General features: G+C 20.6%; 2 protein-coding genes across 2 annotated transcripts; both read left to right on the top strand.

Annotated features, from left to right (window-relative positions):
- The first annotated feature begins 772 nt into the window (after positions 1-772).
- Tmem18 (transmembrane protein 18) lies at positions 773-2,997 on the top strand. The gene is made up of 5 exons (XM_011506898.1): positions 773-1,073; positions 2,054-2,171; positions 2,252-2,306; positions 2,381-2,474; positions 2,653-2,997. The coding sequence occupies exons 1-5, from the start codon at positions 1,011-1,013 to the stop codon at positions 2,800-2,802; spliced, it is 480 nt and encodes a 159-aa protein (XP_011505200.1). The 5' UTR covers positions 773-1,010; the 3' UTR covers positions 2,803-2,997.
- Positions 2,998-3,121: 124 nt separating this feature from the next.
- Positions 3,122-10,191, top strand: Sld5 (DNA replication complex GINS protein SLD5). Its single transcript, XM_011506897.1, has 3 exons — positions 3,122-3,465; positions 9,207-9,467; positions 9,654-10,191. The coding sequence occupies exons 2-3, from the start codon at positions 9,247-9,249 to the stop codon at positions 10,105-10,107; spliced, it is 675 nt and encodes a 224-aa protein (XP_011505199.1). The 5' UTR covers positions 3,122-3,465; positions 9,207-9,246; the 3' UTR covers positions 10,108-10,191.
- The last annotated feature ends 652 nt before the right edge of the window (positions 10,192-10,843 follow it).

The raw sequence follows: 10,843 nt of genomic DNA, 5'->3' as shown, positions 1-10,843 counted from the left end.
ATTGAATCATATTAATAAAAATATTTAATTTTTTATTATAATACATAATAATAATATTTTATAATCGTTACTAACATTTTGTTATTTATACATATTTTTCTTTATATTTAACTAAATAAAAGATAAAATATTTCAATTAAATTAAAAGTATTTTTAAAATAATTCGATTTAAAAAGATGAGAAAATAATGAAAGAAAGTAATTTATTTAACATAAATAAAGTAACAGATTTTCTCTGTAAAAAAAAAACTGCATTTCAATTAATCGTTATCCCTGCACTCATATGCACATATGCATATATATATATATATATATATATATATATATATATATATATAATTGCATGCGATTAGTTTCAATTTAGAGAAATGTATGTTCGTGGTATCAATACTGCCCTCAACCGTGTCATTTTCACGTAACGCACGTGGATTCATGTACGCCGACGCGTCTAAACTCAAGAAACATACACATGCGCAAAGAAGCACAGAATATCTATGTACGCAAAAACGATCTATCAGCTTCAATAACGTCATTGTTACCGATTGAAAGAGAAAAAGAAAACAAATATAAAAAATGAAATAAAACTATAATAAATAAAAAGTACATATTATTTATACATACACACTCGTATGTATAAATAAATTTATATTTACATATATATATATATATATATATATATATATATATATATATATATATATATATTATATATATTATATATATATATGTATAAGAAACATATTTCTACAATTTATTATTGCATATTTACATGTAGAATAAAACATATGATCCACTGGCAAATAAAAAAAGTAAATTTCAAGACCTTGAATAACCTGTACATGTACGTCTTCGTATTTTCACGCCCATTGCAAATTTAAATTAAAACGAGTGAGAAGACAAATGAAAATATAATAATATAAAAGGATAGTTGTTTTGTGGTTGAGTAGTGTGGAATAGTGCAAAACTCTGACAATTTTTAGTGAGCAAACGAAAAATTTTCGGAAAAATAATATGTCAAATCCGGAAATTATTACGTCCAATACGATGCATGGAGTCTGGCCATTTTTACAAAACGTAAGTTTATTTATGTTTATTCAATTAATATCTGAAAATTTTCATATGTACAAAAAAATTAGACCTTGATGTGCCGAACTTTTAGGTTAAGGATTCTGTTATATTACCATTGATATTGATAAAGAAATTTTTTTAACATCAATTTAATGTTATTTAAGGTATTATTTCATTTAGTTATTTTTATGTTTATATTGTGAATGATTTATTTATTTATTTTATTTACTTATTTCAAATTTAATGTTTAAGTGGTATTATTGGATAATAAAATAAAATAAAAATTTTTTTGTAAGCTCAATATGTATTAAACATTTTTTAATTTAAATTATTTAAATGAAAATTTTTATGATTTAGATTTACTAAAATCTATTAATATACAAAAGACAAATATTTATTATTCATTTTCAATACAAATTGTTAATTATATATTGTAAATTTGTAATAATATATTTTTAAAAGAATTATAATTTATGTTTTTCTTTTATAGTCAAATTATCAAAGTAATCTAATTAATATTAATTGAAAAATTTAATAACACTACTTTACTCACAAATGAATCAATGTTTATACTATATATTTAATTGTTAAATAAGAACTTTTTAAAAAGTTTAATACAAATATAAGGTGAAATGTAAATTGATATTTTCAAATGAAATGTAAATTTTTAGAAATTCCATATTTAAAATAAATTATTTACTTAATTTTATTATATAAGAATACAATGCTATAAAATTGTAATATTATTTAATAAAAAATAGATAGTGTATAGGTTTTTATTAGTTATAACATTTTATCATCCTATAGAAAGTTAATTTTATTTATATAAATAGTTCAAAACTATTCTAAATTATAATTATAATATAATACAATTTAAAAATGTAATGTTATATTATATTAACAATTATACAACCTATAATAAATAATAGAAAATTTGAAAAATAAACACAACATTCATAAAATTAATAACTGAAATTTACTTATAGATTGAATGGAGGGATCCATGGCTTGTATTACTTATAACGTTTCATATAGCTGTCACAATGACAGCATTAATGACGAGAAATCATGCAAACTTTCAGATTTTATTATTTCTTGTTCTCTGTAAGTCTTTCCAAATTAATTTTGATACAAATATAAGCAGTTAGAAAATATATTATTATTATTTTTTAATTTATTTTCAGTATTGTTAGTTTATTTTTCTGAAAGTATTAACGAAGTAGCGGCAACACATTGGATGTAAGTCCATAAAACAAAAAGCATTATAATCACTAACTAATAAATTGTTATTAAAAAAAATAATTAAATTGTAGGGTTTTTTCCAAACAACAATATTTTGATTCAAAAGGATTATTTATATCAATTGTATTTTCTGTACCAATTTTAATGAACTGTATGATAATGGTGGTAAGTTTAAATAAACCATATAATTTTGTTTCATACTTTTTTATAATAAAATCATTTTATAATATTATATGTAGTATAACTTTAAATAATACAAATAATTAATCAACTACTCGTACGATGAAACTGTTACAACATAAACAATATATATTTCAATATATTAAATACATCTCATTTGCAGGCAAGTTGGTTATATCAATCAAGTCAATTAATGACAAGCCTAAAAAGAGCACAATTGCGTCAACAGGCAAAACATAGACTGACAAATAATAGAGATACATCAAATGGGACTAATAGCGTCTCTAATTCTGGCGAGAAAAAAAATGATTAAAAATAATCCATTCTAGTCACCCATAGACCCCAGATATCAATATTATTCTTTTATAAGATATATAACAAAGTGATGTAAAATTTGATCTATCGATTCAACATTAATAACACAAAAACTGCTTCGAATTGAAAATTTACAATAAATTCTTAAATTTGAAGTAAGAAGTAAATGCTACAAGGTAGTATTTAATTTGAATACGAAAAAAAAAAAACATTTGGTTATTGTATTTAATAATTTAAATTTACAAATTAAATGTTAACAACAATAAAAATTAAATATGAAATATCATTGATAATTCAGAAGAAGAAATGAAATCAAATTCAGACTAAAAGATTTATAATTAGTAATTGTTTAAATATATGTTCTGTTTGAACAATAAGTTATTCTTTTGAAGGATACATCCAGTACAAGTAACTACAAATTATGGAGTTAGTTATTATTTAATGCATTTGCAATAGTGATAGATTTTGAAAGCTATATAAAAATACCAATTAAAAAATATAATTGAAATATTTTGATAATTAATCACAAAACAACTAGTAAAAATCACTAAATCAAGTTAAGGAGAGATTTCTTATAAAATTTTTAAGTATTTTCAAGAAATCGTTTTTGAATATAAGTGATTGATTCCAGCTTTTATTAAAGATTTTATTACGCTTGAAGGTAAGAATAAAAATAAAAAATTCGACTTCTTAAAATATTTTATATTAATTTTAACGTCATTTTAATTTTCTTTATAATAGAAATATTTTTCAATATCTAATATAAAAAACTATTTAATTATTGTAGCAATGGATACATATAAGAAACTCTTATAAAATGTAATAGATTTTTTTATTTTTGTTAATTAAGTTCTTTTAAAACTATCTGGAATCAAAAAATTTTTATAATAATTTTTAATGTTATATATTTATATAAAATATACTATAGAGTTCCATACATAATGAAGTGTAAATATTATAAAAAATTTTATTTTAAAATATGAAAGCAAAAACAAATATTGGATAACATAATGTATATAAGTAAATCTTAGAAACTTATAACTTAAAGAAGATTCAAACAATAATTTTGTTAAATTTTCTTTACGAACTTCGAACCTATTAAATAGTACAATGTAAACAAAAAATACGACAATTTATAATTTTAGAATGATTTTAATTGTTTATTTAATATTTGTAGCACGTCAAGAAAAACTTCATTGATACGAAAATATAATGTAAATCTTCTTAAATTAATATAATTTAAATATAATATTAATCACAAATTTTTAGAAAACTTTACGCGATTAATTGTCGCATTATAATTTTGTAAATGTTTAACATATAATTGGTATTTTCAAATTTAGTAGATTACATAATTTTTCTATCAGAAATATACTATACAGTTGTAAGTTTTTTAAATTTGCTTGTATTTAATTCCATTATATAATGCTAATCTTAAGTATTGTACACGTTTTCTGCCACTTTTCTTGTTCTAAATCTTATTAAGCACGAATAATACGAATGAAATTAACGTTACAAATAATGTATTTATTGAAATTGGATTAAATCTTATACGTGTTTATTATGCACATTATTTTTTGTTATTATTGTTGTAAATTTGTCTTCGCGTATACACATAAATGCATATAAACATATATATAATGCAATATTCAAGTCTGCGTATGAATAATGAAAAAAATGCAAATGTATATGTTTACAACATACTTTTTTTTTAAAGGAGAGTAAAAATAAATGATTTGAGCATTATTTTGGATATATTTACACAATTAAAATATTCTTATGTAATTTTTATAGTTGATGAGAGCATTTATATATTAAATATTCTTCTATTACATGGAATTGCGTTCATTTGGCCACCTTCATCCTCATCATCATCATCATCATCATCATCATCATCATCATCATTTACATACAAATTAAGATTTCGAAAAAAATGTCAATAAAATTAAAAATAATGAATTTAAAAACCGAATTAAATAGAAGAAAATTAGATAAAAAAAATCTGCAATAAACATCACTGATTTTTAAAAGAATGAAAAGCATTATCAAATAAGAAATATACATATGAATATAAAAATGGAATAGTTTAAAACATAGAAAAGATGCCTTAACTAACATTAAATTGTACATTTAGAAGTTTTTGTTTAAGATAAAAAGATAAATTACGAGTACAATGAAAACCAAACAATGCTTTTTTATATGATTTCCGTTTTAAATAAGTAATAGATACATTTGATTCCATTAAAAATTGATGCAGTAAAATGCAAAAGCATTTCAATAGAGAAATTTTATTAAATTTCAAGAATAACCTCATGAAAAAGGTATAAGTAACTGAATATATATCATTCAAGTAAATTACATATGTTGTATATAAATCTATATAAATCAAAGCTACCTTGAATATGCCAAAGTTAAAAATAAAATAATCGTTCACAAACCATTAAAAAAAAATCGAATACTATTAATATATTTATTAATATATAAAATATTTCAAATGTAGTAAATTCATTTGAATTTTATCGGGATGCACCGAATCAAAAAAAATAAACTAAGACATGTATATATATATATATTTTTTTTTTAATTCAGGAAGTCAACATAATACATCGTTTATTTTGTCAATTTTTTTATTAAATTTTGATTTTAATAAAGAATTCATGCGCCAAAATATAAATTACCAGTCACAAACTATATCAAATTGTTTTCACAGGTACTGCTACAAAAGAAGTATATTTGGTTACAAAATATTTAAATTACTAATATTTTCTTTATAGAATAAGAACTATATTATAAATAAATATTGAATAACATGACTGCATAGCAGTATTAGAAATAATTTTTACTACGTTTATAATATTTGTAATATAATATAAAAATTTGTATAAGATTATTCACCTAAACATTATCAATCCAAATGAAAATTATCATACAAAATGAAACTTTGAATAGAAAATAGTAAAAAAAAAAACATGAGGATTAAGTATAAGATTAACAAAAGTTTATAAGGTTGTATTCAATAATACTACATTTAAATTTTCTATGATGCTAATAGTGTTTATAGATATATTTGATAATATTAATAAATAATAATGTTTATAAAGAATTTGACCAAAATTTTATATTAACTATAAAAATTAAAATAAATTAACATTTAAGAAATTCATATCAATATTTCTCCTTAATATATATTCCATATATTCAATATATAAAATACAGAATATGATACTGGTATATAGTCCAAGAAATTCTTGATAATACGAAATTTAAAATTATATTAAAAACACTGATAATAAATCGATTGAATTTTATGTTATACAAGTTAATTTGACTTATTGATTTCAGACATTTAGTATTCCTGAATAATGACTTAAAGTAAGATGAAAGTTAAAAATTAGTAATTCAATTCGATTTAATTTCAATTTAAAAAACATTAAATGTTCTATTGTATAAAATAAACCTATATGAATCTTGAAATTAATTGACATGAACAATTTAATTTTCTAGTTTTTCCCTTGCATACTGTTCTGCTGATTATATAATTTTATATACTTTCTTTGTTTATATTTGTGTAATCTTATATTTTTTAATCTTTAATATATAATTTATATCTTATAATCTTATATTCTATAATTACAAAAAACAAATTGACATATTTTGTTCTCATAATTTCATAAGTTACAAAATAAACGTATAAATGCAAGTACTAAAATAATTAATAATATAAAGCATTCAAAAGTACTAAAATAAACGAGTTGTAATAATCATGTGTGTGCAATAATAATTAGAATTTCATATCAATAACAATTAGTATCAATAATTTGAAATTCAATTTTTCTAAAATTAAAAAAAATTGAATGAAAATTCATTATAAAAATTGGCAAAAAAAAATGATATTGTCAATAAGAAAAATTGCAAATTGATTTTACAAAACCAAAAATATATTTTAAAGACAGCATAAAAATTTCAAACAATAGTAATAACGAAGAAAAGTGACAGAAAAAATGGTGAAATTAATGATTAGTATATATTTTGAACTAACAATATTAAATGATTTATATACAAAATTTAAAATGCTGTAATTTGTAGTGTACAATAATATTGAAGTTATTAAATATTAAAAATAATGAATTTATGAAATGAAAAAGGTTGGTAAAGATAAAAAAAATAAATTAAAAAGATGTAAAAATCGAAACTTATTATTTCAATGAAGAAATTTTCAAACGGTATCGATCATTTGAATTTAAAACAAAGATCGAAATTTAATATGTAATTAAAATCACAAAATATGAGATGAAAGTAGAAAAATAAAAAATGGAGAAAAAAGTAAGTATAAAGGAATTAAAAACAAGAACAAAATTCACATTATATTTAATTATCATAAATTAATAGATTAAAATGATATAATTATATTTCTTATTATTTTATTAATAATTTTGACTCAATATTGCCATATTTACAATCGTTCAGAAATGAAATATGATGTGAAATTAGCCTTACCTTTATCTACATAAGATCGAAATTGGAAAATTGTAATTAAGATATAAAATAATATCTTGTTTATTTATTATATATATATATATATATATATATATATATATAGAGAGAGAGAGAGAGAGAGAGAGAGAGAGAGAGAGAGAGAGAGGGAGAGAGAGGGAGAGCTATTAGAAACTTCTGTGATGCAATAAGATTTCTACATCACTATGATATAAATATTGTAAACACAAATTTGACTATTCCATATACTATTGCTTTTTTGATTTATTGATTATTTTAAGACAAAATATCTTTGTATATATTTATTAAATATGCAATTATAATGAATTACGTATTTGAAAGAAATTTTAAATTATAATTCTGAAATTATGATGATTGATACGAAAATTAATATGCTAAAAACTTGTTATAATCATTTATCGTTTGCCACCTCGGTATTATAAATATTATATATATATATATATATATATATTTTAATCTATTTATTAATCTATTTATTAATAAGTTTTAAACATTTTCATTAGTACATGAAAATTTCTTTAACTGTAAAAAATTACTGTTTCGGCATTCAAAAAAACGCATAAGAAAAATTGTATTTACCTCATGTATGCAAAATAAATTATGACCTCTAAAAAATAATTGACACATTAATAAAACGAAAGCATATATAACAATGTTTTTATTTTATTTATATTTTTCCTTACAACCCTGTATCAATTTATTTATTGATTAATATTAGAATAAAATGTTATTGAAATATATGTATTATTTCAAAAGTTCAAAATATTTTTAATTTATTTCAATCTAAATTAGACATTTTCTTACTTTATTTCTTTTGATGTAAATTAATAAGTATATAATTAATAAATTATTACAGAATCAATACCACGTTCAAAGTTTATAATTAACTTTTTTCCAGAACTTTTAAAAGTTATTTAAGAAACTTGTTATTGTGATTCACAAGTAGAATTTATTTTAAAATATCGTAAAGCAAAGCAAAATAATATTCTTAACCTAGTACTTAAATAAGTTTTGGAAATTGTACTTATTTAACATATACTTACGTACTTTTTTAAACTGAGAATAAGAAAACAAAACTTTATCTATAAATTAACATTTCAATAAATGTTTCAACATGCTTGTTTACAATTTTTTTTATTACTTAAAAAACAAAATATAAAAATCTAAATATTTAATATTATATTTAAAAATATATCGAATTAATTATTCTTAATTTTTATTTTTATCGATTGTTTTACTTTATAAAATTAATTTACTAATGAAAAAATTTCTGAAAGCATTTGAAACAAAATCGGAGCGAAGGCTTTATGAGTATTAGGAACGATGTCAAAGTGTTCAGTTTATTGTATGTGTATTTATTATCATCATAACCTTCTTTTAATAATAATGGCATTAAAATTAGTTTTCCGTTACTTTTATGTTTCATTGGCTGTTAAATATTTTATTATAATATGATCTCATTATTAAATTAAAATTTTTAAAAAGTATTATCCTAATATTTTTAAATTACACTTGTCGTGTGACTATCATCTTGACACCACTGCAACTTAAATTCACGTTTGTTAGAAATATAAATTCAAATGTACTGGTGATTCAAAAAGTTAAAAAAATTCATAGAATAGGGACAAGAAAACCATTTTAAACTGAAGTAATATAAATTATTTAAATGGCTTAACGAAATTAATAAATTTTAATCTTAAAATGCAAAGATACTTAACCTCTTTGACGTGACAAATAAAAAAATATTGTTTAATTTTAAATATTTAAATTGTACTGAAAATCAACAATATATTTATTAATAAATACAGATCAAATTTATGTATATTAATAGAGTTTCTAATGAAAACATGTAATAACTTAGATAATAAGATCAATTAATTTGTTTAGTAATTGTTTAAGGTGTAACAACAAATAAGTTTATACGAAAATGGAAACAAAAAATTCAGAAAGCGAATATAGTACAGAACATAATGAAAATGTATCTCACTTAGAAGAAAGTGATGATGAAATGACAGCTGAACGAGCATTGCAAGCGCTTGAAAATGCTTGGTTGAACGAAAAATTCTCCCCAGAACTGTTACCCCATCAATTAGAACTTGTTGAATGTATGTTAGAACAAATTTCACATATGGAAGAAAATTTAAAAAAGTTAGTCAATTAATTTTTTATAATCGAACAATTTTTTAAAATTAACTTAATTAATAAATGTTCTAATATTTGTTTATATCACATAATTGATATAAAATAATATTTTTTGTGTGATAAAAGTTTCTTTAACAATTGCATTAATTTTTATAATATTAATACTTAAAATAATAATGCATTTATTATTAGGTTAGAAAAAGGAGATATTCGCTTAAATATTCATACAATGGAAATCAATAGGATACGATTTATAATTTCAAGTTACCTTAGAAAAAGACTAGACAAAATAGAAGAATATGCCATTTATTTTTTATCGGAAGATGCAAATAGGTCTTCCGAAGAAGCTTTTATGACACCTGCTGAAACACATTTTGCAAGGGAATATGTGTCTAGCGTTGAATCTTTATTTACAACTTTAGCCTTACAGCATATGCCACGAAGAATTAAGGACTTTGAACTAAATGCAATGTCTTCTAAACCCAATTTGAATAAACATGTTTTTATAAGAGCAAATAAGGCAACCGATGGAATATTAATTCCAGGTAATATGAACGAGCAAGATTTTAAAGAAGATTCACAACATATTATACAATATGCTGCTATTGCTCATTTAGTAAAAAATGGACATGTCCAATTGATATAGTATACTTTTATCAATAGTTTGTCATCTTTTTAAAAATGATGTGCCTTAAGTTTAATAAATACACAATGAACATATTTCAGCTAATATTTCATAAATAGATCAAAAATAATTTTTAGATAAAATAAATGATCGAGTTCTTACTGAGATTCAATTTTGTAAATTATATCTATGATCATGTTCCTTCTGTAATAGGATATTTAAAAATAATTCTTATTACTGTCTACTATAAGATTAATTTTTATAGATTTGTAAATATTTTGTATTGATTAACTGTATTTATAGAATAATTAATAAAAACTAAATTGCTACTATAGGATATTTTAAGTTTCACACACAATATTAAATTACAATTTAAATGTAGGATTTAAAGAAATCTTAATATTAATACAAACTTTGATAGCATTTTCAAAAAATATAAAAAAAATTAATCAAATAATATTTGTATATTAAAACTTTTGAAATATATCTAATCATAATATTTAATATCATCATTCTATACTTCCTTCTTAGTACACTAATAATAAATAAGATATTTTGTCTTATAAATAATTACAAACTTAATAGAATTTTTATATTATATATCTATAATTAAGGAACAAACTGACCTATTGGTTTAACAATACTCGATACCTAGAGTCTATGGAATATACATGCATAACAATACAAAAATTACATATTTTTAAAACAACACTGCGTAGCATGGATTAAATAAACAATTACGTTTACTTTAAATTAA

Source organism: Ceratosolen solmsi, unplaced genomic scaffold (genome assembly GCF_000503995.2).
Source record: "Ceratosolen solmsi marchali unplaced genomic scaffold, CerSol_1.0 scaffold6, whole genome shotgun sequence".
Classification (NCBI taxonomy): domain Eukaryota; kingdom Metazoa; phylum Arthropoda; class Insecta; order Hymenoptera; family Agaonidae; genus Ceratosolen; species Ceratosolen solmsi.
This window is presented reverse-complemented; position numbering and strand designations above follow the sequence as displayed.